This window comes from Hypanus sabinus, chromosome 10, assembly GCF_030144855.1.
Source record: "Hypanus sabinus isolate sHypSab1 chromosome 10, sHypSab1.hap1, whole genome shotgun sequence".
NCBI lineage: Eukaryota > Metazoa > Chordata > Chondrichthyes > Myliobatiformes > Dasyatidae > Hypanus > Hypanus sabinus.
Window position 1 is genome coordinate 160,665,985 of NC_082715.1, and position 26,826 is coordinate 160,692,810.

At 43.3% G+C, this 26,826-nt stretch overlaps 2 protein-coding genes across 7 annotated transcripts in view; one reads left to right on the top strand and one right to left on the bottom strand.

The window, feature by feature from the left end:
• The window catches only part of LOC132401280 (derlin-2-like), a 95,300-nt gene extending 88,383 nt beyond the window's left edge, over positions 1 to 6,917 (top strand). For 3 of the 6 annotated variants that reach the window (XM_059983347.1, XM_059983346.1, XM_059983349.1), the window contains one exon: positions 6,206 to 6,917. In XM_059983347.1, coding sequence (XP_059839330.1) covers positions 6,206 to 6,299 — 94 coding nt within the window. In that variant the 3' untranslated portion in view covers positions 6,300 to 6,917. Of the gene's footprint in view, positions 1 to 370; positions 1,435 to 3,039; positions 3,116 to 3,168 lie in introns of those variants that run through there. The other 3 variants (XR_009514537.1, XM_059983352.1, XM_059983348.1) reach the window with 3 other exon arrangements.
• Positions 1 to 26,826, bottom strand: part of LOC132401279 (SWI/SNF-related matrix-associated actin-dependent regulator of chromatin subfamily B member 1-A) — a 91,420-nt gene that overhangs the window by 27,745 nt on the left and 36,849 nt on the right. Inside the window, exons 5-6 of the mRNA XM_059983345.1 lie at positions 9,636 to 9,763; positions 1,441 to 1,607 (exon numbers count right to left, since the gene is read on the bottom strand). Coding sequence (XP_059839328.1) covers positions 1,441 to 1,607; positions 9,636 to 9,763 — 295 coding nt within the window. The remainder of the gene's footprint in view (positions 1 to 1,440; positions 1,608 to 9,635; positions 9,764 to 26,826) is intronic.

Genomic DNA, 26,826 nt, shown 5'->3' on the forward strand with positions numbered 1-26,826 from the left:
CTTCGTCAGTTTTAGATGCTGACTGGCCTGCTGTGTTCCACCAGCATTTTGTGTGTGTTGTTGTTACTACTCAAGTGCCTTTTCTGACTAAGACTGCCAAGCTGCAACCATACCTTGCACTGAATGTCAGTAAAACCAAAAAACTGATTGTGGACCAGGAAGGGGAAGATGAGGGAACACACAGCAACTCCGACTGAGGAATCAGCAGTGGAAAAGGTGAACATTTCAAGTTCCTGGGCATCTCTAAAGATCTATCCTGGGCCCAGCATTTTTATGCACTTACACGGAAGACATGACAGCAGCTATATTTCATTAGGAGATTGAGGACACGTGTTATGTCACCAAACACTCTTGCAAATTTTTTTTACAGATGTACATCACCATATGGTATGGAGGGGCCAGTGCACACAGGATTGGAAAATGCTACAGAAGGTTGCAAACACAGCCAGCTCCATCATGGCCATTAGCCTCCTCAGCATTGAGGAGATCTTTGAAAGGCAACATCCCTCAGCACCCACTTCTCAATGCTATCATCAAGGAGATATGGGAGCCTGAAAACACATACTTTAGAACAGCTTTCCCCTCTGAATGGACAATGAACCCATGTATATTATCTCACTGTTGTTTCTTTCTATTTTCATTCTCTTTTTACACAACTTAATTATATATATTTCTTATTGTTTTTATTATTGTGTATTGTAATATACTGCTGCCGCAAAACAACAAATTTCATGATGTATGCTGGTGACCTGATTCTGAACCTATTGATCAACCACGGACCACACACTGTCAGTACAGCTTAAGATTGCACCAAGGAAGCCAAGGCCTTACATTCGACTACTGAAGCATGGAATCAGAAGATGGGATCTTGCTCCAGCCCAGTGCACACTACATTTTTGTGGAATCATTTTTCCCCTGGGTTCTTCTCACGAAGAGTTTCCAATTTAGAATATAAGGTTTGAGGGATCTGAGTCAAATGCGGGCAGGTGGGACTAGCTGTGGAAGGCACTGTGATCGACACGGACGTGTTAGGCCAGAGGGACTGTTTCAGTGCTGTATGACTCTATGATTCAACTCCATCACAACACAGTGACAGAGCTAGGCCGCACCGAAGTAAACTTCTCAATGAGGGGTTTAGTGATGTTTCCAGGACTCTCTCGGAGGAAGGCAAAGCGTTGGAGCCGCAGCATTCAAAGGCACCCAGCTTGGAGAGGGTCTAGTCACTCTGAGCTGACTGCAAGCTCCAACACCTCAGGCCATCCCAGAGCCAGTCATTCCAACAGTATTGATACAACCACGATACACCACATCCTGGCAACTCCCACTTGCTGCATCAATGTGGCATCTATTTCAAAGGAGCCATGAAACGTAATGTGGTGCTTCAAGCTGTGCGGCATGGAGCAGTCAGCTGACAAGATGAGAAGATGATTTTAGACTCACCTTGATGATGACCCTCTGATCTGACTGATCCTCCAGTATGGTGTCCGTCGGGTAGGAATCAATCTGCTGGCGAATCGCTGAAGCAATGGCAGGGACAAAGGTCAAAGGGTTCAAATCCAGGTCGTCACACAAAATCTCAGCAAACATCTCTGGGGTCATTAACTTCTCTGTCAAGGATACAAGACGCAGGCTGTGAACAGGAAAACCATAACCCAGAGCCTGATAGCAATCACAGTCAGAGAACGCGACAGCTCAGAGACTGGCCTTTCAGCCCCAACAGTCTGTTCATTCGCACAGTCCTACCAACCTGCCTTCTAGAACTCTCCCATTAAATGTTGAAATCAAACCCCCATCCACCACTTCTGCTGGCAATGCATTCCATATTCTCACCAACCTGTGAGTGAAGGCGTTCCTCCTTATATTCACCTTAAACATTTCACCTTTAGTCCTTAAACCATGACCTCTAATTCTAGTCTCACCTAACCTCAATGGAAAAAGCCTGCTTGCCTTTACACTATCTATACCCCTCATAAGTTTGTACACCTCTATCAAATCTCCCCTCAATCTTGTACATCCCAGGGAATAAAGTCCAAATACATTCAACCTTTCCCTATAAATCAAGTCTCACAAACATCCCTGTAAATTTTTCCTGTACTCTTTCAATCTTACTGATATCTTTTCTGTGGGTACCACAGGTGACTAGAACTGCACACAATACTCTAACTTAGACCTCACCAATGTCTTATACAACTTCAACATAACATCCCAACTCTTGTACTCATTCCTTTTTATTCAGGAAGGCCAATATGCCAAAACCTCTCTTTATAACCCTGTCTACCTGTGACACCACTTTCAATGAATTATGGATCTGTGTTCCCAGATACCTCTATCCTCTGTGCTCTACTGCTCAGCCAAGTCCTATCCTTGATTGTCCTCCAAAACTGCAACACCTCACACTTGTCTGCATTAAATTCCATCTGCCATTTTTCAGCCTATTTTCCAGCTGATCCAGTTCCCTCTGCAAGCAATAACCTTCCTTGTTGTTCACTATGAAGCCTTGCTAAAGTCCATGTAGACAACATTCACAGCAACTTCCCTGTTGACCTCCTTGAAAAGCTCTACAACATTGATTAGACTAGACCTACCATGCACAAAGCTACATTGACTATCCCTAATCAGTCCCTCTCTATCCAAATACAGTGGATTCCAATTAATTGGGACACACCAGGAACAGTATGTTTTGACCCAATTAAGCAATTGTCTCAATTAATGGAAGTTTCATGGAAATGGTGAAAATGGTATAAAACAGTCAAACTATGAATGTGAAAAGATAAAATTATCTACAATCACAACTTTGTTTCTTGCAACAGTCTCTGCCTCCGTAACCCAAAACCTCATCCTTAATAATTGACTCCAACATCTTTCTAACCACTGAGGCCAGGATAACTGGCCTATAATTTCCTTTCCTCTCCCTTCTTCTCTTCTTAAAGGGTGGAGTGACATTTGCAATTTTCTAGTCCTCTGGAACCATTCTAGATCTAGTGATTCTTGAAAGATCATTACCAATGCCTTCACAATCTCTTCCACTACCTCTTTCAGAATGTGATACAACAGGCCGAAGTCAGCATGGTTTACTTGTCTGACAGATCTGTTGGAATTCTTTGAGGAAATAAAGGTAAGACAGACTAAGGAGATCCAGTGAATATTGTTTTCTTGTATTTTCAGCAGGTCTTTGACAAGTTGCTGCATATGTGGCTGGTTAACAAGATAAGCAATAAAAAAAAACTCCACTTCTTTATCAATAGAAGAAAATATGTCCTCGTACCTCGACTTCATTATATCTCCATTGGTTCAGTCCCTTCCCACCTACATCCATGACACTTGTCAGGCTCTCAGTCTCCTCACTAGCTTTCAATTCCCCGGCCCTAACCGCCTCATTTTCACCATGGAAGCCAAGTCCCTATATACTTCTATCTCCCATCAGGAAGGCCTTGAAGCTCTTAGCTTCTTCTCAACAAAAGAACCAGCGACTTCCCCTCCACCACCACCCTCTTTTGTCTGGCAGAACTGGTCCTCAACATCAGCTTCGGTTCCTTCCACTTACTGCAGACTCAAACGGAAGCCATGGGCAACCAAATGGGCCCCACAATGCCTGCCTTTTCATTGGCTATGTGGAAGAGTCCATGTTCCAACCTTTCCCAGGTAATACTTCCCACTTCTTTCCTCCAATACATTGATGACTGCATTGGTGATGAGTTCATCAGTTTCATCAACTCTGCCTCCAATTTCCATCCTGCCCATTTCTGAACCCTCCCTCCCCTTCCTTGATCTCTCCATCTCTATCTCCTGAGACAAACTTCAACTGAGATCTTTTATAAATCTACTGATTCCCAGTTATCTTGACTATATCTCTTCTCACCCTCCCTCCTGTAAAAAACACTATTCCCTTATTCATGATCATCCATCTTCCCGCCATCTAAAAGTGAGAGTTTCTCTTGTCCTTACCTACCAGCCGTAAGCCTTCACATCATTCTCTACAAATTACGCATTCTCGAAAGGGATCCTACCACTCCATATCTTTACCTTCCCCCATCCCGCTTTCCACAGGCATCGCTTCCTTTGTGATTCTCTTATCTATTTTCCCTCCGAGCACTTATCCCTGCCAGTGGCCAAGGTGCTACAGCTGTCTGTTCACCTCCTCTCAGGGCACTAAAAAGTCCTTCCAGGTGAGGCAACACTTGACCTGCGAATCTGCAGGGCTCACCTGTTCTGTCTGGTGCTCCTCTACATTGGTGAGATGGTAAGACCCATCGTAAATTGGGGGACCATTTCATCGAGCACCTCCGCTCCTCCGTCAAAAGCAGAACTTCCCGATGACAAAAAAATTTAATTCTGATTCCCATTCGCATTCTGACATGCTGGTCCATGGCCTCCTCTTGTGCCTCAATGAGGCCACTCTCAGGGTGGAGGAGCAACACCTTACATTCTGTCTGAGCAGCCCTCCAACCAGACAGCATGATTTCTCCTTCTGGTGAAAATCCCCCTCCCTCTTTTTCTGTTCCCCACTCTAGCCTCTTACCTCTTCTCACTTGCCTATCACCTTCCTCTGGGTCCATTCCTCCTTCCTTCTCTCCTATCAGATTCTTTCCTCTCCACCCTCTACCCTTCAATCCAACTATCACATTCTAGCTATTCTCCCTCCCCTCCTCACCTTTTTATTCTGGCATCTTCCTACTTCTGCAGGACTTGATGGCATCTCAGGGCAGGTACTCAGGATGTGCACAGCACAACCGGCAGGTGTGTTTCCCGTCATTTTTAATCTCTCCCTCTCCCAAAGTAGAGTGCCCTCCTGCTTCAAATCATCCACCATTGTCCCTGTTGCTAAAAAGACCAAGGTAACATGCCTGAACAACTGGTATCCTGTCAAACTCACCTCAATAATAAGCAAGCGCTTTGAGAGGCTGGTCAAGGATTACATCTGCAGCTTGCTCCCACCCACACTGAACCCCCTACAACTCGCCGATCGAAAGATGACGCAACAGCCACAGCTCTACACATCTCCTTACACACCTGGAGAAGAAGGATGCTCGTGTGAGAATGCTGTTCTTAGTCTGCAGTTCAGCATTCGACACCATAGTTCCCTCCAGGCTTGACAGGAAGCTCAGAGACGTCAGCCTTGGCCCTGCCTTGCGCAGCTGGTACCTGGACTCCCTGTCCGATCACTGGCAGGTGAAAAGAGTGAGCTCCCTCACTTCTGCCCCTCTGACCCTCAACACAGGTGCCCCTCAGGGCTGTGTCCTAAGCCCCCTCCTTTACTCTCTGTATACCCATGACTGTGTCAACACCCACAGCTCCAATCTGCTAATTAAATTTACTGACAACGCTACACTGATTGGCCTAATTTTAAATAATAGCGAGGCAGCCTACAGAGAAGTCATCACCCTGACACAGTGGTGTCAAGGTAACAACCTCTCCCTCAACGCCGCAAAAACAAAAGAGCTGGTTGTGGACTACAGGAGGAATGAAGAAAGGCTAGCCCCTATTGGCATCAATGGATATGGGGTTGAGAGGGTGAACAGCTTTAAGTGCCTCGGTATACACATCACCGAGGATCTCACGTGGTCTGTACATACCGGTTATGTGATGAAAAAGGCACAACAGCGCCTCTTCCACCTCAGGCAGTTGAAGAAGTTTGGTATGGGCCCCCAAATCCCAAGAGCTCTCTACAGGGGCACAATTAAGAGCATCCTGACTGACTGCATCCTTGCCTGGAAAGGGAATTGTACTTCCCTCAATCGCAGGACTCTGCAGAGAGTAGTACGGACAGCCCAGCACATCTGGAGATGTGAACTTTCCACTATTCAGGACGTTTACAAAGGCAGGTGTGTAAAGAAGGACACGAAGGATCATTGGGTCCCGAACCACCCCAACCACAAACTGTTCCAGCTGCTACCAACCGGGAAACAGTACCACACCATAACAGTCAGGACCAACAGGATCCCAGAAAGCTTCTTCCACTGGGCCATCAAATTGACTAATTCATGCTGATACAATTGTATTTCTATGTAATATTGACTCTCCTGTTGTACACACTACTTATTATAAATTACTATAAATTGCTCATTTAGGCAGAGACATAATGTGAAGATTTTTACTCCTCATATATATGAAGAATATAAGAAATAAAGTCAATTCAATTCAATTCCTTTCCAGTCCTGAAGAAGGATCTTGGCCCAAAATATTGACTGTTTATTTATTTCCATAGATGCTGCCTGACCTGCAGAGTTCCTCCAGCATTTTGTGTGTGTTGCTTTGGATTTCCAGCATCTGCAGAATTTCTCATGTTTATAACAAGATAAGAGCCAAAACCATTACAGGAACGATACAAGGGAGGATAGAAGATTGGCTAGCTGGCAGGAGGCAAAGAGTGGGAATAAAAGGGGACCTTTTCTGGTTGGCGGCTGAAGTTCTTCAGGGGTCGGTGTGAACACTGCTTCACTTCACATTATATGTTAATGTTTGGATGACGGAATTGATAGCTTTGTGTGTGGCCAAGTTTGCAGATGATACAATGAGTGTAACATGCTAATGGTTTCACTGCTAATGTAATGGCCTCTCTGTAATGTTTCATTGCTGAGGCTAAGGTAGCAGCAATGTTTGGGTTATGACTAGAGATAACAGGGTATTAGCCAATGAGTTGTTCTTCCTTGTGTGTCTGGGAGAGGGATTTTGCAGTCTTTTGTCAGGGAGCAATGAAGAGAGAGGATGCGAATGGAGAGAGTTGGTAGATCGCCGGAAGAAGTGGACTGAGGAGTGAGGGTCGGCTACACTCAGAGGTCGACGGGAACAAATGGATGACACTGTGAGCTCCAACGTTTGCACATAAGACTGTTTCATGAGAATGGGTCCTTTTCTCTTGTTTCTTTACTAACCGTATAGTAAAATTAAGAATTATAAAGCTCAATCGTTTAATCGCATATTGTGTACTGTTTGTTGTTTCGTGGTACTGATTTGTAACAGGAACACATCGCACAGCATCCACCCAAACAAGATTTCTTAAATTTGACTCGGCCAGGGGCTATCATCCCCTAGATTAAGCTGCTAGCTGAACCCAGGGTTCTAGATAGGTGGAGGGGCAAGTAGTGTTGAGGAGGCAGGGAGTCTGAAGGAGGACTTAGATTAAGAGAATGAACAAAGAAGTGGTAGATGGAATATAGTGTAGGGAAGTGCGTGGTCATGTACTTTGGTAGAAGAAAGGGTTGACTGTTTTCTAAATGGAGTGAAAGATCAAAAATCAGTGGTGTAAAGGGACTCGAGAGTACTCGTGCAGTATTTCCTAAAGGTTAACTTGCAGACTAAGTCACTGGTAAATGCAGTGTGGGCATTTGTTTTAAGAGGACTAGAATGTAAGAGAAAGGATGTGATGCTGAGGCTTTACAGGGTATTGGTCAGACTGCACTTGGAGTACTGTCAGCAGTTTTAGGCTTCTTATCTAAGGAGAGATGTGCTGGTATTGGAAAGGGTCAATGTATGAGGAGTGTTTGATGCAGTAGGAAGAATGAGGGGGGATCTCATTGAAACCTATCAAACACTGAAAGGCCTAGAGTATACATGGAGGGAATGCTTCCTATAGCAGGGGATATCTAGGACTAGAAGGCACAGCCTCAGAACAGAGAAACGTCCATTTAGGAATTACATGGAAAACGTATTAGGGACGTATTAACAGGGTAACTGGAGAATATCGACTGGTTACTGGGATCTGGTTACTGCATTACTCCCTGTGGCCCCTGTGCCTGGGATCACACTCACAGGACCCCATTCCAGAATTTGCTTTAAAATCACCTCTTTCAGTTTCTTGCACTCCCCCAATAATACTAAGAATGTTACTTGGAATAAGAAGTGTATGGAGAACCAGTACGATAACATCAGATAGCCTGTGTAACCTGTGGGCCTGGTACCGAAGACCCAAATGTGCCAGATCCACAGAATTTCAGTATTTTTGGATTTTTAGGTTTGACAGCGTCCAACATTAGAAGCCAGTTGGCAATATTAGAGAACATTGAATTGGGACTAAGGTACCAGCACGGTTTGGAAGTTGACATACAGCACGGGGAATAAATGTGTCTTTTTAGGCTACAGTGGTGAAGAGAGGCATAATACAGGCGTCGGAGCTCGGGCTCAATCACAATAAGGGAGGGTCACATCCAAGTTTGCCAACGATACAGAATGTGGTTGTGAACTGCGAAAGGATGCAAAAAGTCTTCAAGATGATTTTGACAAGTTGAATGAATGGGCAAATACAAGGGATCGCGGACTGCTTGGAGACATGGGAAGTGACCCACTTTGGCAGGAAAAGCAATGTGGTGACGGACTGGGAAAGATTGATGTGAGAAGGACCTGCAGGCGCACCAAGCAATTAAAGTGGTAAACAGCGTGCTGGCTTTCACTGCAGAGAAACAAGGATGTCAGGGAAATCACAGCTGGAGTGTTATTTTGGTCACCTTTCCCACTGAAGCAGGACCTTATAAATGGCCTTATGATGTCTCTACAATTAGACCAATGCTGACTATCCCTAATCAGTCCTTGCACTTCCAAAAGCAGACTGACCCCTCTCAAGTAAATTTTCCATCACTGATGTTAGGCTCACTGGCTTGACACTGTTGCCCTTCTTAAACACAGAAACAACTTTAGCCATCCTCCAGAATGACAGAATACATTGCTGTAACAAAAAAAAGGCCAGATGTGTGGAGGTTTCTGCTGGCTGGGTAGCAGAGGCGTGTGTGGTCATGGACAAAATGGTCACATTCTCAATTATTAATGTAAGATAGAGAAATGTCCTTCTCCCAGAAGGTGGTGAGCCTGTGGAATTCTCCATCTCAGAGGACAGTGGACGCCAATACACAGAAAATATTAAAGTAGAAACAAGGAAAAATCTGCAGAAGCTGGAAATCTGAGCAAAACAGACAAAATGCTGTCTGGCTTGCTGAGTTTCTCCAGCATTTTGTATGTGTTGTAAATATTAAAGTAGATACATTCCTAGGCATGAATTCATGAAGGAGAATGAGGAGAGTGGGATTATGATGTTCAAACAGCAAATAATGGAGCAGGCTTTAAGGGCCATAAGTCAGATGTCATAATTCTATAACTGCCCCCAAAACTGCAGACGAGAAGTCAGCACAAAACAGGCTTAGAAACAGAGAAAGCCCACAGCACAATACAAGCCAAACACATACTTTTTTCAGAAATTACCTAGGGTTACCCATAGCCCACTATTTTTCTAAGCTCATGTACCTATTCAGGAGTCTCCTAAAAGACCCTATTGTATCCACCTCCACCACCGTTCCGGCAGCCCCATTCCACACACTCACCACTCTATGCATAATAAACTTACCCCTGGCATCCCCTCTGTACCTACTCCCCAGCACCTTAAACCTGTGCCCTCTTGTGACAACCATTTCAGCCCTGGGAGAAAGCCTCTGACTATCCACACGATCAATGTTTCTCATCATCTTATACACCTCTGTCAGGTCGCCTCTCATCCTCTGACGCTCCAAGGTTTCCCTTTCCCTTTGGTTGATCTGAAACATGAACTGAAGGATCTCATCACTGGCTGCTCAGGGGTTCAACAGCCTGAAGGAACCATTTCTAAATTTGTTGTACAATAGTATGAAAGGAGCTACCTCAGTGTTACTCACCATTCATGTTCCACGTGAAGGCGTCCCTCAGCTTTTGCCCATCTATCTCCATATCAAGACGAATGGGAACCAGCACCTCAGACTGAGAGGCATTTTCATGGATCACTGCAGGGTCATGGTCATCAAAACTGGTGGAAGGGGTGGAGAACAGTTGGGAACATAAGGTTAGAGAGAATGATGCAAAAGGATTACAGGAGCACAGCCAGTCAATGGTAGCATCCCATGCCTGATGAATGTGTTGTCACTTCAAACTATTCTGAACCTAAATTACAGTAGAAAATACAGATCCAAAAGACACCAAAAATCTCCTTGGAACCTTTGTGATAAGGATTATCTGAGGCCACAGTGTGATACAGATCAGGCAGAAGGCTGGATGGAACAATGACAGACAGAATTTAATAATGATAGATGTGACATGATGCACTTGGGAAGGTCAAATAAGGGTTGGGCTTACACAGTAAATACTATGGATTGGGGAATGATCCTGAAGGAAGCGCATATGGCGGGGGGGGGGGGGGGGGGAGATAGTTATGAAGAGTCTTGGCTCGAAACATAGACTGTTTATTCCCCTCCATCGATGTTGCCTAACCTGCTGAGTTCCTCCAGCATTTTTTATGTAAGATAGGCCGAGAGTGTGATGAAGAAAGCATATTGTATGCTGCCTTCATCAGCCAAAGACAAAATATACAAGCAAGAGCATCACGTTAAAAACTTCATGAAACACTGGCTAGCCCACAGATTGTGTGCAGTTCTATTCACCACTGTAGGACAGCTGAGGTTGTGCAGAGGAGGTTCACCAGTATGTTGCCTGGATTTCAGCAGTTCAGTTACAGATAAACAGATTATTTTCCCTGGAGTGGATGAGGCTGAGGGCTGCAGAGTTATGAGGGTGATAGGATAGACAATATCTTTAGGATTGTTCAAACCAAAAGGACAAAGGTATAAATAAGGGGTGGGAAGTTTATAGGGGATCTGAGCGGCCATTCACCAGAGAATGGTTGGAATATGTAGCATACTGTCTGAGGAGAGATCCTCACAAAGTTCAACAAGCACTAGGACAAGAACTTGAATATTCAAGCAGATTGTTCTAGATTAAATGCAACAAGTATAGCTCAGTGCGTTGATCGGCATGGGCACTTTGGGCTGATGAGGCCGTTTCTGTGCTGTACAATTCGATAATGACATTACTTTTTCAGTTTAATGACATTACATTGAATTAGAAAAAGTTAATCTGAGAGATGTGAAGCAAATACAGAAGCGGGGAAAGGGGCTGCAGTAGAAGGAATTGAAATGTCAATGGCAACACAGTGGGCATGTAAATAAGCAAGATGTTTCTGAAATGAAAATGCTGAATTCAGTGTTAAACAAAAAAAAAATTACTGGAAAAACTCAGCCAGCTGAGTAGCACCAGTGTAAAGGAAAACAAGTCAACATGCAGGTAAATGACTTCCCTCAGATTTTTGAGCTGAAATACTCACTGGTTTCTTTCTTATTGCACACCCCCTCTAATCCAGGCCATGTTCTTCAGTGCCTTCACCACACTCTTTCTATAATGGAGCATCCAGTACTCCAAGTGTGATCAACACCCTGCTGTATTCTTTTATGCCACTCGACGTTTCATCTACAAGTTGCTAATCCACCCATCCATATTTTCATTGAAATCATGGATATGTGAGGGCCTCCATGGGTCAGAGTTGACCATGGAAATTGCATTCTAGCTGTCTTGATATGCAAGCCTGGGCAGAATGATACGTACAGCAAGCTGTTGCCTATGTAGCAAGCTCCCCCTCTCCACACATATGATGAACCCAAAGGAACGGCAGCAGCAGATACAGTTTGGTACCAGCAACATTGCAGGAGTTGCCAGTCAGCATTGAACTCAGTTTAGGACTGCCTTAGGGACTCCAGCTCCGGATTTTTCCCTCAGGGTTTATCCATTAGTGGGTATAGCTACAAGGCAGCAGAGGTTTGAGATCAGTTTTCCTTCTCCTAAAAGACCTACCTACCATGATTGATGAACCCCATCTGCCCAAAGCGACCAGTTTAAAGGCACTAATAACCTGCCTTTGCCCCTTCTCCGTCAGAAGAAACAATATATACAGTGCCTATATAAAGTATTCACCCCCCCCCAGAAGTTTTCATGTTTTATTGTTTTACAAATTTGTATACAGTGGATTTCATTTGGCCTTTTTTGACAGAGATCACCGGAAAATCACAAAATAATTGATTGTATCAGTACTCACCCCCTTTAATATGACTCACCAAATCATCACTGGTGCAACCAACTGGTTTTAGAAGTCACATAATTAGTTAATAGAAATCACTGTGTGCAGTCAAGGGGTTTCGATTGATTGTAGAAACAATACACCTGTATCTGTAACTGCTGGAGAGTCAGTATCCTGGCAAAAACTACACCATGGAGACAAAAGAACACTCCAAGCAACTCCGTGAAAAAGCTTTTCAATAAGTCAAGAGATTGATACAAAAAAATTTCCAAATCACTGAATATCCCTTGGAGTACAGTTAAATCAATCATTAAGAAATGGAAAGAATATGGCAGAGTTGTAAATCTGCCTGAAGCGGGCCGACGAGTGACGAGTGACCGTGCAAGAAAGGGACTAGTGAGAGAGGCCACCAAGAGACCTATGACAACTCTGGAGGGGTTACAAGATTAAGTAGCTGAGATAGGAGAGACTGTGTACACAACTGTTGCCCGGGTGCTTCACCGGTCACAGCTTTATAGGAGAATGGCAAAGAGAAAGCCACTGTTGGGGGAAAAGAAACTCACATGAAAGCTCAGCCAGAGTTTGCCAGAAGGCACATGGGAGGCTCCAATCAGCTGGAATAAGGTTCTATGGTCTGATGAAACCAAAATCAAGCTTTTTGGCCAGACCAAACACTGTGTTTGGCATTAACCAAACACCGCACATCAGCAACACACCATCCCTACCGTGAAGCATGTGGTGGCTGCATCATGCTGTGGGGAAGCCTCACTGCAGCAGGCCCGGAAGGCTTGTGAAGGCAGAGGGTAAAATGAACACAGCAAGATACCCTGGGAAATCCTGGAGCAGTCTGCAAGAGGACTGCGCATTGGGAGAATATTTGTTTTCCAGCAAGACAATGACCCCAAGCACAAAGCCAAAGCTACACAGGAATGGCTTAAAAACAACAAAGTTTATGTCCTGGAGTGAACAAGTCAGAGTCTAAACCTCAAACCAATTGAGAATTTGTGGCTGGACATGAAAGGGCTATTCACTCACGATCCCCATGCAATCTGACAGAGCTTGAGCAGTTTTGTAAAGAGGAATGGGGAAAAGTTGCAGTGTCCAGATGTGTAAAGCTGATACAGACCTACCCACACAGACACAGGCTGTAATTACTGTCAAAGGTGCATCTACTAAATACTGACTTGAAGGGGGTGAGTAAATATACGGTCAATTATTTTGTATAATAATTGTAATAAAGGGTTAGACCTATTTGTAGAAATTTGTTTTCGCTTTGACAGGTACGAGCCTTTTCTGTTGATCAGTGTCAAAAAGCCAAATTAAATCCACTGTGATTCAGTGTTGCAAAACAATAAAGCATGAAAACTTTCAAGGGGGGAATGAATACTTTTTATAGGCATTGTATTTCACAAACTTCAGAGGACCCAGCGCTGATCCTTGCTGAACAACACCAGCTCATGGATCTCCAGTCAGAATAACAGTCTTCTGTCTCCTAGGGCAAGCCAGTTCCAAATCCAAACTGGCACTTCACCTTGGATCCTATCCATCTTCATGAGCCAACCATAATGGAACTTAGCAAGTGCCTAAATGGAGAGAGTGAGCAATTTCAAGTTCCTGGGTGTCAAGACCTCTGAGGATCTAACCTGGTCCCAACCTATCAATACAGCTATAAAGAAGGCAAGACAGCAGCTATATCTAATTAGGTGTTTGGAGAGATTTGGTTTGTCACACAAAACTCTCAGACTTCTATAGGTGTTCCACGGACAGCATTCTGACAGGCTGCATCACTGCCTGGTATGTAGGTGGGGGAGGGGGGTGGCTACGGCACAGGACTAAAGCTACAGAAAATCGTAAAATTAGTCAGCTCCATCTTGAGTCTTAGCCTCCATAGTATCAAAGACATCTTTAAGGAGCGTTGCCTCAGAAAGGCAATGTTCATTTTTAAGACCATAAGGCCAGAAGATATCAGAACAGAATTAGGCCATTTGGCCCATCGAGTCTGCTCCACCATTTCATCATGGCTGATCCAATTTTCCTCTCAGCCCCAATCTCCTGCCTTCTCCTCTTATCCCTTCACACCCTGACCAGTCAAGAATCTACCAACCTCTGCCTTAAACATACAGAAAGACTTGGCCTCTACAGCTGCCTGTGGCGAACTATTCCACGGATTCCCTATATTCTGGCTGAAGAAATTCCTTCTGATCTCTGTTCCAAAAGGACAATCCCTCTAGTCTGAGGCTGTGTGCTCTAGTCTTAGACTCTCCCACCATAGGAAATATCCTCTCTACATCCGCTCTATCAAAGCCTTTCACCATTTGATAGGTTTCAATGAGGTCACCCCTCATTCTTCTGAATTCTAGTGAATACAGGCCCAGAGCCATCAGACACATTTCAAGTGACAAGCCATTCAATCCTGGAATTATTTTCATGAACCTCCTTTGAACTCTCCTCAATTTCAGCACATCCTTTCTAAGATAAGGGGCCCATTACTATTCATAATACTCCAAGTGAGGCCTCAGCAGTGCTTCATAAAGTTTCAACATCACATCCTTGCTTTTATATTCTAGTCCTCTTGAAGTGAATCCTAAAATCGCATTTGCCTTCCTCACCACCGACTGAATCTGCAACTTAACCTTAGGGAATCCTGCACACCGTCTCCCAAGTCTCAGATTTTTGTGTCTTTTCTCCATTTAAAAAAGTCATCCCTTTCATTTCTTCTGCCAAAGTGCATGCCATGTATTTCCCAAAACTGTATTCTATCTGCCACTTCTTTGCCCATTCTCCTAATCTGCCAAGTCCTTCTGTAGCCTCTCTACTTCCTCAGAACAACCTGCCCCTCCACCTATCTTTATATCATCTACAAACTTTGCAATAAAGCCATCAATTCCATCATTCAAATCACTGACATTAACATAAAAAGAATCGGTCCTAACACACAACCTCTGTGGAACACCGTTAGTCACCGGCAGCCAGCTAGAAAAGGCTCCTTTTATTCCCACTCGTTGCCTCCTGCCAACTGGCCACTACTTCATCCTTGCTAGAATCTTTCCTGTAATATAATGGGCTCATAGTTTATTAAACAGCGTCACGCGTGATACCTTGTCAAAGGCTTTCTAAAAGTCCGAGTACACAATATCAACCAATTCTCCCTTGTCTATCCTGCTTGTTACTTCCTCAAAGAATTCCAACAGATTTTCCCTTGAGGAAACCATGCTGACTATGGCTTATTTTATCATGTGCTTCCAAGTACTCTGAGTCCTCATTCTTAATGATCAACTCAACATTTTCCCTACCACTGAGGTCTGACTGCTTGCCTATAGTTTCCTTTCTTCTGCCTCTCCCCTTTTGGGGTGTATATATCCTGTGCCTTCCAAATTGCTTCCAGAAATTCCAGCCATTGCTGCTCTGCCAGTGATCTTTTCCAATCAATTCTGGCTAACTCCTCTCATGCCTCTGTACTCCACTGAAATACTGATACGTCTGACTGATACTTCTTCTCAAATTTCAGGGTGAATTCAATCATATTATGTCCATTATACAACACCCAATCCAGAATAGTTAATCCTCGAGTGGCTCAACCATGAACTCCTCTGAAAAGCCAACTCGTGGGCACTCGAGAAAATCCAGCACCAACCTGATTTTCCCACTCTATTGAAATCCCGCAGGATTATTCTAATATTGCCCTTTTAGTATGTATTTTCAACCTCCCGTTGTAATTTGTAGGTAACATCCTTACTACTGTTGGGTCTGTATACAGCTCCAGTCAGGGTCTTTTTACCCTTACATTTCCTGAGCTCTATCCACTACGATTCACCACCATCTGACCCTATTACACCTCTTTCTAATGATTTGATTAATTTTCTACTAACCGCCCCCTCTGCCTTCCTTCCTATCCTTTTGAAACAAAGTGTATCCTTGGACTTCAAGCTCCCTGCTATAACCTTTCAGCCATGATTCCATGATGCCTACAACATCATACCTGCAAATGTGCTGCAAGTTCACCGACCTTACTCAGTTTACAGTGCGCATTCAGATACAACAGCTTCAGTCCTGTATTCACCCTTTTCCATTTTGTTGCACCATGTTCAACCTTTTGATTCCTAACTGTGTCTCTCTACTAACTGTTGTGGCACTCCAGTTCCCATGCCCCTGCAACTCCAGTTTAAAATCCCACTGTGTAACATTCATAAACCACCCTATTAGAATACTGGCCCCTCTCCAGTTCAGGTGCAAACTGTCCCTTTTCTGCAGGTACCACCTTCCTGGAAGAGAGCCCAATGATCCAAAAACCTTACGACTTCCCTTCTACACCAACTCCTTAGCCACATATTAGTGGCATAGATAGTAATCCTGAGATCACAGCCCTGGAGATCCTGCCCTTTAACTTGGCACCTAACTTCCTGAACTCCCTATGCAGAACCTCATCATTCATCCTACCCATGTCATTGGTACCTACACGGACCACAACTTCTGGCTGTTTACCCTCCCACTTAAGAACGTTGAGAACTCAATCTGAGATATCCCAGACCCTGGAACCCAGGAGGCAGCATACCACCAGGAATCTCATTCTCATTACAGAACCTCTTGTCCGTTCCCCTAACAAATCCCCCTTCCCATCTGAGTCTCAGAGGCAGACTCAGTACCGGAGAGCCGACCACTGTGACTTTCCTCTGTCAGGTCATCCCAACAGCATCCAAAGTGATATTTCTATTGTTGTGGGTGATGGCCACAGGGGTACTCTGCAGGGGCTCGTTAAATCCTTTCCCCTTCCTGATTGTCACTAAGTTTCCTGCGTTTTGCACCTTGTGTGTAACTACCTCTCTGTATGTCCTACCTATCACCCCTTCAGCCTCCTGAACGATCCGGAGTTCATCCAGTCCCAGCTCCAACTCCTTAACATGGTTTGTTAGAAGCTCCAGCTGTATGCACTTCTCACAGTTGTAGCGGTGGAGGATACCAGTCTCCCTGCTTTCACATATCCCACATTCCACTCTACTGCCCTAGCTGAGCAGATGTAAAGAAGAGAAGGAAAAAAACCTGGGGCTTTTCTCTCCTTTGCTTTCACTGAGTGAATCCTCAAAGAGCTAAAGCCTTAAGATCACCATTCTGACTATTGTCCAGTCAGATAACGGCCGATGCTTTTGCCCCGCCTTTCTTTAACTTCCTCTTGTTAATTAATCCCAAATGCCAATTGGCCGCTGGTCAAAGCTTCATCAAAGAGTAACAATGCCCTCTTCTCATTGTTACCGTCAGGAAGGAGGTACAGAAGCCTGAAGGCACACACAGTGATTCAGGAACAGCTTCTTACCCACTGCCATACGATTCCTACATGGACATTGAAACCATGAACACGATCTCATTTTTTAAATATATTACTTCTGTTTTTGTACTAGTTTTAATCTATTTAATATACATATACAATGCCTATAAGAAGTATTCACCCCTCCTTCTCTGGAAGTTTTCATGTTTTATTGTTTTATAACATTAAATCACAATGGATTTAATTTGGCCTTTTTGACACTGATTAACAGAAAAGACACTTCCTTGTCAAAATTTCTACAAATAAGTCTAAATTTATTCCAATTATTAAACACACAATAATTGATTGCATAATTACTCACCCCCTTCAAGCCAGTATTCAGTAGATGCACCTTTGGCAGCAATTACAGCCTTGAGTCTGTGTGGGTAGGTCTCGATCAGCTTTGCACATCTGGACACTGCAATTTTCCCCCATTCTTTACAAAACCGCTCAAGTTCTGTCAGATTGCACAGGGATCGTGAGTGAACAGCCCTTCTCAAGTCCAGCCACAAATTCTCAATTGGATTGAGGTCTGGACTCTGACTTGGCCACTCCGGGGCATGAACTTTGTTGTTTTTAACCCATTCCTGTGTAGCACTGGCTTTATGTTCGGTGTCATTGTCATGTTGGAGAACAAAACTTCCAAGTTGCAGTCCTCCTGCAAACAGAATCAGGTTTTCCTCCAGGATTTCCCTGTATTTTGCTGCATTCATTTCACCCTCTGCAAGCTTTGCAGAGCCTTCTGCAGTGAGGCATCCCCACAGTATGGTGCCTCATGGTAGGGATGCTATGTTTTTCATGATCTGCGGTATTTGTCTTATGCCAAACATAGTGTTTAGTCTGATAGCCAAAAAGCTCAATTTTTTGGTTTCATCAGACCATAGAATCTTCTTCCAGCTGACTTCAGAGCCTCCACAGACCTTCTGGCAAACTCTAGTCAAGATTTCATGCAATTTTTTTTTCCAACAGTGGCTTTTCTCTGTCACTTTCCACTAAACCTGTGACGACTGAAGCACCAGCAACAGCTCTTATACGTGCAGTCTCTCTGTCTCAACCACTGAAGCTTATAACTTCTCCAGAGTTGTCCCAGGTCTCTTGGTGGCTTCCCTGACAAGTCCAGGTCATCAGAGGTCATTACAAGGGCCAGCAGATCAAGTGTACAGGAAGAAGTATACAATCGATATTGAGGGGGTGCAGCATGAGAAGGCCAATGGCACCATAGTTCATGTTGGCATTCACCCCAGCAAGGTGGTGATTACCAGGCTAAAACTGGAAAAGGATGGAACACAAAGCCAAATCTCGCCAAAGTTGACCAGGATAAGGGGAAATATAAGGAAGAAACTATTGAAAATATGCAGGAGTAATTTTATGTTCTACTTTAAATAAAAACATTTGGGGAAAAAATATTTTTTTAAAAAATCGTAGCAGACTTGATGGGCTGAATGGCCTAATTCTGCCCCTATGTCTTATGGTTACCTTCTTGCAAGTCACTGCTTTTGAGGATGGCCTGCTCTAGACAGATTTACAGCTGTGCCATATTCTTTCCATTTCTTGATGACTGATTTAACTGTACCCAAGGGATATTCAGTGACTTGGAAATTTTCTTGTATCCATCTCCTGATTTGTGATTTTTAATAACCTTTTCGTGGAGTTTCTTGGAGTGTTCTTTTGTCTCCATGGTGTAGTTTTTGCCAGGATACTGACTCAACAGCAGTTGGACTTTCCAGATACAGGTGTACAGTTACTACAATCAGTTGAAACACCCTGACTGCACACACTGATCTCCATTTAACTAATTATGTAACTTCTAAAACCAATTGGCTGCACCAGTGATTTTTTGTTGTGTCATATTAAAGGGAGTGAATACTTTTGCAATCAACTATTTTGTGATTTAATATTGTAATTAATTTAGATCACTCTGTAGAGATCTGTTTTCACTTTGACATGAAAGAGCCTTTTTCTATTGATCAGTATCAAAAAAAAGCAAAATTAAATCCACTGCGATTCAATGTTGTAAAACAATAAAACATGAAAACTTCCAAGGGGGATGAATGCTTTTTACAGGCACTGTATATACTTACTGTAAATGATTAATTTTTTCCATACAATATCATGTATTGCATTGAACTGCTGCTGCAAAGTTAATAAATTTCACGATACATGCCGGTGATAATAAACCTGACTCTGATTCTGACATGGGACAAAATTGAAAAGGGTGAAGAATACAGGACTGAAGATGTTACATTTGAGTGCACTCAGTATGAGGAATAAGACATCTGACCTTGTTAGAGAACGGCGGGTATGAAGTTGTGGGCATCATAGCTGAAAGAAGATCCTAGTTGTGAGTCCAAGGATACCTATTGTATCAGATGAAATCAAATCCTTAGAGTCACGTGACACAGGATTGGGAGAAGAAGAATCCTTGTCAGCAGAGTTCAGAAAATTCAAGGGTAAACAGTATCCATGATGAGGGATGCAAATTACCACTGAAGATAGAAAAGCAGGTAGAAAAGACAATGGGAGATTTCAATATTCAAGAAGATTGGGAAAATTGGGCTGGTGCTGAAACCCAAGAGAGGGAATTTGTACAATGTCTACGAGACGGGCTTTTTAGAGAAGCTTGTGGTTGAGCCCACTAGGGCAAAGCCAATTCTGTACTGGCTGTTATGTCATTAGGGAGTATGTTTCCCATAGTGAAGGAGTCTAGGACAGAGGGCACAGCATCAGAATAGAGGGATGACCATTTTAGAACAGAGTTGAGGAGGAATTTCTTTAGACAAAGGGTAGTGAATCTTAGGAATTCATTGCCACAAATACTGTGGAGGCCAACTCATTGGGTATAGAGTGCCTTGTAAATCAGCCACCAACGTTTGTTCGCTTGTTCACAATTACAACCAGTAATTTTGAGCAACTTAACTGTGAAATTTTATTTGTGGATTGTATGCTCCTTTTTTCACAGCAGAGCCCGAAAACAGAAAATTGTAAAGCATGAAAAACTAAAATTTCAAAAACTGAACAGTCAGCAGCTCAAAAGTATTCAACCCCCTTTGATCAGTTTTTAGTTGAACGCCCTCTTGCAGCTACGACAGCCCGTAGTCTTTTATGATAACCCTCTATTAGCTTTGCACAAACTGATGGAGCAAGGTTTGCCCATTCATCCTTGCAAAATTGCTCAAGCTGTGCAAAGTTAATTGGAGAGCAGCAGTAGACAGCAATTTTGAGGTCTTGCTAGAGGTGTTCGATGATTAAGATCAGGGCTCTGACTGGGCCACTCAAACACATCAATTTTCTTCATTTGAAGCCACTCCATGGTTGATTTGGCAATGTGCTTTGGGTCATTCTGCTGAAAGACAAACTTCCTCTCCAGTTTAAACTTTCTGGCAGAGCTAGCAGGTTTTTAATCCAGGATCTCTCTGAATTTATCAGCATTCATATTCTCATCAATCCTGACCACATTTCCAGACCCTACTGCTGAAAAGCATCCTCATAGCAAGATGCTCCCTCCACCATACATTCAAGTAGGGAATGGGTTTACATGGCTGATGTGCAGTATTAGACATGCCACATATGATGCTTAAAGTCGAGGCCAAGAAGTTCCACTTTAATCTCATCTGACCACAAGACCTTCCTCCACATCTTTACAGTGTCTTTTAAGTGACGCTTTGCAAAGTATTACAGAATAGAGAGGTGTCTTTTTAGAATGGAGATGAGGAGGAAGAACTTTAGCCAGAGAGTGGTGAATCTGTGGAATTTGATGCCACAGGCAGCCATGGAGGCCGTCTTTATGTATATTTAAGGCAGAGGTTGATAGATTCTTGATTGGTCAGGGTCTGAAGGGATAGAGGGAGAAGGCAGGAGATCAGAGCTGAAAGGAAAATTGGATCAGCCATGATGAAATGATGGAGCAGACTCGATGGGCCAATCTTACTTCTATATCTTACTTCTATAAGATATCTATAATCTATATCTATAATCTTACTTCTATATCTTATGGTCTCAACGGGCGAAGATATGTTTTTCTCTTAGCCAGTGCTTCCTTGCCACTTTTTCATAAATACTCTTTTTGTGCATGGCCTAGAGACTGTGCAGCCATGAACTTCATCTCCAGTTGCAGACACTGGCTTCCCTCAGAGTGACTGTTGGCATCACAGTCGCCTCTCTGCAAGTGCCATTCTTCACTGGTGACTAAGTTTAGAGGAGGGGCCTGGCCTAGACAGTGTGGCTGTGGTTTCATTTTTTTTTACTTTTTCATGATGGACTGCACTGACCACTGAGATATGGTCAGTATCTTTGAAATAGTCTGGTACCCTTACCCTTACATTTCAGCTTCTCTATTATCATTTCCCAAACTAGTCTCAAATGCTTTTTTGTCTTCATTTTGGTTTGGTCTGTTGAAAATCTACCATAATGTTGGACCTCACAGAGAGAGGGGGTATTTTTTCCTATAATTCATTTTAAACAGGTGATCCTCCAATTTTCTACATCAGCAAAATGTTTGAGTTGGTGAGGTAACAGAGTATTACACCTGAGGAAAGTTGACATAGTAATTACAAAGGTGACGAATACCTTTTCAGCCTCACAATTTCGGTTTTTAACTTCTAGAGAATTGTTCAAAGGTTTTGGAATTTTTCTTTTGACTTGACATGATGCAGTTTTGTAGATTAGCTCAAAAAATCCTATTTCAATATATTTTAAACTTAGAAAATGATACAGTAAAATGTGAAAGTAGTTGTGGGGGTGCTGAATATTTTTTCAATGCACTATATTTAAAGCGGAGGCCCTGAACCTTACGCGTGTTTTTTCTTCTTGACCTCAGGTCATCCAGGGTTCCCTTACGTTACCACCCATGTCTTTCTTCCTTGCAAAACGTGCGATCCTAAATTCTAATCAGCTGGTCTTTGAACAACTTCCTCCCAGACTTTCCTTGCATGAAGGAGAATAACCAGCTTTTCCCATCTCATCTTTCTTGCTAAATTTCCTCCTTCCTGGCACCACCATGACGCATCGAGCAAAATAACAGTGATAGAGTACTACAGCACATGAACAGCCGATCTAGTCCATGCCAAACAGTTACACTGCCAAGTAACATTGACCGAACCTGGACCATAGTCCTCCATACCCTTCCCATCCATGGACCTGTCTGAAATTCACGTAAGCACTGCAAAGGCACTCACGTACACCACTTACGCTGGCAGCTCTTTCCACTCTCTCGCCACCCTCTGAATGCAAAAGATGTCCCTTAAGTCCCCCTTAAATATTTCACCTTTCACCCTTGAACTATGACCTCTCATTCTAGTCTCACCAAACAGCAGTGGAAAAAGTCATCTTGCATTAATTCTATCTATATCTCTCATAATTTTGTATACCTCTATCAAAATTCCCCTATGCTCCAAGGAAAAATGACTCATCTATTCAACCTTTCCCTATAACTTTGCTCTTCATGTCCTGGCAACATCACTGTAAATTTTCTATGTAGTCTTCAAATCTCATTAATATCTTTCCTACAGGGACATATACAAAACTGCACACAATACTCCACATCTGGCCTCACCAATGTCATATACAACTTCAACATAACATCCCAGCTCCTGTGCTCAATACTCTGATTTATGAAGGCCAATATGCCAAACGCTCTTTTTATAACTTTTTATCTACCACTGACGCTACTTTTAAGGTATTATAAATTTGTATTCACAGATCCCTAATTTCTACTTTCTTCAGTGCCCTATTATTCACTGCGTGGATCCACCCAAAATACAACCCCTCACACTAATCTGCATTAAATTCTATTTGCCATTATCCAGCTTTATCTGTTTCCAGCTGGTCCAGATCCTTCTGCAAGCTTTGCGAGCTTTCTTCACTGTCCACTATGCCCCTCATCTTTGTCTCATTTACAAACCTGCTAATTTGATTTACTACATTATTTTTTATTTTATTGAGTTACAGCGCAAAATAAGCCCTTTGAGCCACTCCACCAGCAATCCCCTGGTTTAGTCTTAGCCTAATCACAGGAGAATTTATAATGACCAAATAATCTACCAAGCAAGCATGTTTTCGGACTGGGGAGGAAACCAGAAGACTCTCAGGAAACCCACGTAGACACTGGGAGGACATTCAAATTCCTTACAGGCAACAGCGGGAATTGAACCTGAGCTGCTGGTATTGTACTAACCATTACACCACCATGCCGCCCATCCAAGTCACTAATGTGACAAACAACGACGGCCTCAACAACAATCCCTGTGGCATACAGTCAGGTCTCCAGTCAAACAAGCAACCGCCAATCACTCTCACTGTCTGGCTTCTCACACTGAGCCAATATTGAATTCAACCTGAATGCCAAGCACCTGGACCTCCTGGACCAGCCTCCCACATGTGACTTTGTCAAAGACTATAAGTCCATGTAGACAACATCTACTGTCTTTCCTTCATCAATTTTCCTGGTCACCTCCTCAAAAAATTTCAAGATCAGTTAGATATGACCTACCATGTTGATTATCCCTAGTCAGTCCCCTTACAACCAAATACTTGTATATCCTTGTTCCCTACAATACTTTCCAAAAAGTTATACACTACTGACATTAGACTCACCAACCTCTGATTTCCTGGTTTATTCTCAGAGCCTTTCTTAAACAATGAAACAACATTAGCCACCCCCCTCCCGCCCCCAGTCCTCTCGCATCTTACCTGTGGCTAAGGACATCTTAAATAGCTTTTCCAGGGCCTGTGAAATTCCTGCACTAGCATTCCACAAGGTTCAAGGACAGCAATTCTTTTGTCAGGCCCTGGGGACTTGGACAATCTAATTTGCTTCAAGACAGTAAGCTTTAAGCTACATATGGTCCATGACCTCTGTACTGTTTTACCTCTGTTCTATAGACCTTGTGTCTGAGTAAATATAGATGCAAAATACCCATTTAAGATCACCCACTTCTTTCAGCTTCATGTAGATGACCAATTTTCTCCCTTGCTATCCGTTTACTCTTAATATATCTGTAGAAGCCCTTGGGATTCTCCTTCACCTTGTCTGCCACAACCTCATAACTTCTTTTAGCCCTCACTGTTTCTCTCTTAAATGTTCTCCTGCATTTTTTATACTCTTCATCGGTTCTTTGCTGCCAACACCTGCAATGTACCTTCTTAATCAGGGCCTCAATATCCTTTGAAAACAAAGCATCCCTGAACTTTGCACTGTATTCTAACAAGAACATACAACCTCTGTACTCTCAGTATTTCACTTTTGAGGGTCTCCCATTTACCAAACATCCCTTTGCCAGCAAACAGCCTATCCCAATCCTTTCTCATGCCTTCAAAATAGGCCTTTCTCCAATTCAGAATCTCAACCCAAGGATCACTCCTATCTTCTCCATAATTATATTGAAATGAATGGAATTATGAACACCAGATCCAACGAGTTTCTCTACTGACGTTTCTGTCACCTGCCTTGTCTCGCTCCCAAACAGAAGATCCGGTACTGCTCTCACTCTCGTTAAGACCTTCATATATCGATTAAGGAAACCTTGCCAAACACATCTGACAAATTCTAACCCATCCAGTCCCTTAAGAGTACAGGAATCCCAGTCTACATGTCAATGACAACCTTATATTTCCAATGTTTGCAATCTCTTCAAGTCAAGTTGCTTTTTATTGTCATTTCGACCATAACTGTTGGTACAGTACATAGTAAAAACAAGACAACGTTTGGACCATGGTGCTACATGAACAATACAAAAACTACACTGAACTACTTAAACCAACACAAAAACGACACTAGACTACAGAACTACACAGAACAGTGCAAACATTACAATAAATAATAAACAAGACAATAGGCACAGCAGAGGTCAGTCGGTTGGTAGTCTGATGGCTTGGGGGAAAATTTGTTACATAAATAATCAGCTGAATGGCAGCGTCTGGGATTCTGTCCGTTTCTGTACTCCCGCCGAGTATTTCGTTGCCACAGATGTCGTCCAATTTAATGTCCATTGGAGAGCAGAATGGACGGGAGGGCCGGTCGTTTAGAGCTTGCTTTTCTCCTGGCACGGACTCCTGCCCACTCGCCTCGCTTCCTTGCACACCGCTTACGCTGTCCCCACCTCTGGCCATCAGCAATAAGCAACTCTGAGGACTGCAGGCCCGATTCCCTCAGCAAGCAGACACTGGAGAGCAGAATGGACGGGAGAGCTGGCCAGCTAGGGCTTCTTTCCTGGCACAGACTCCTGCCCGCTCGCCTCACTTCCACTTCTTCCCACACCGCTTACAACGTCCCCACTTCTGGCCACCGGCATCAGGCGACTCCGAGGACTGCAGGCCCGATTCCCTCAGCAGGAATCTAACCAATAGATTTTTATGAAGGTTTGTTTTTGGGTGATCTCTGTATTGCAGCAGTATCTGGCAATGGTAGATAGTCGCTCTGTTATCCATTGCACTAAACCCTAATTGTGCCTTAAAATTAAATTCTAATTTAAAATTAAATTTAAAAAACTAAATTAAAGTAGCACCAGATCCGAAAGGCCGCTGCTGCCGTGTGCTGCACCTCCTACAAATTTGTTGCTTTAAATTCAACTATTGTTTGGTGTAGAATCCCGTTAATATGATCATCCCTTTCTTAATCTTCTGTTCCATCCATATAGCCACAGTAAACGAGTTCTTCATTCTTTCCTGTCTGAACAGTGTCGTGCCATTTTCCCTGATCAGTAATGCTTCCTTTATTACCTCCTGCTCTATCACGTCTAAAACGAAGGAATGGGGAAATTTGAGTTGCCAATCTTTCAACCAAGTCTCACTATTGGTTACAATGTCATGATCCTACACACTGGTCCATGCTTTACACTCCTGTCTCGCATACAATACTGCTTGCATTAAAACAGATACCACTCAGAACATTAGTCCCACCAAGCTCAACCTTTTAGTTCCTGTCTTTGTAGGTAGGCTTAACAATATCTTTCCCCACAACGACTCCAATAGTTTCCCTGCCACTCTAGCTCCCTTCACCCTAGAACTATAGTTTAAACATCCCACAACAGTACTAACAAGTGTATTGGACCCTCGCCAGTTCAGCAGCAAATCATCCTGTTTGCACAAGTCCTATCTTCCCTGGAAGGGAGCCCAATGATCCAAAAATATGAATCCCTCCCTCCGACACCATCTCCTCAGCAAGATTTTAAAACTATATTATCTTCTGATTTCTAGCCTCAGTGGCACATGGTACGGGTAGAAATCCTGAAATCTCAACCCTGGAGGTCCTGTCCTTTAACTTAGCGCCTGAACTCATTTTGCAGAACCTCACCAGCCTTCCTGGCAATGTCATTGAAACTGATGTGGACCATAATCTCTGGCTGCTCACCCTCCCCCATAAAAATGCTATGGACTCAATCCAAGATGTCTCTGACCACTTGGGAGGCAACAAACCAATGTAGATTTTGCAAGTTTGAAATAAAAATAAAAATATGCTGGCAATACACAATCACAGGAAATTTTAACTCCCATTTTGTCTGCATAGACACTGCCTGACTCAGAGCAACCAGCAGCATTTCTCCTCTGTGGAGCAGGACATCTTGGATTTTTATATTGCTCTCAAACTACACTGCACTTTATGCAGTCCAGGGTAGGTCTGTAGTCTAGTGTAGTTTTTTTTTTCTGTGTTGTTTTCACATAGTTCAGTGTG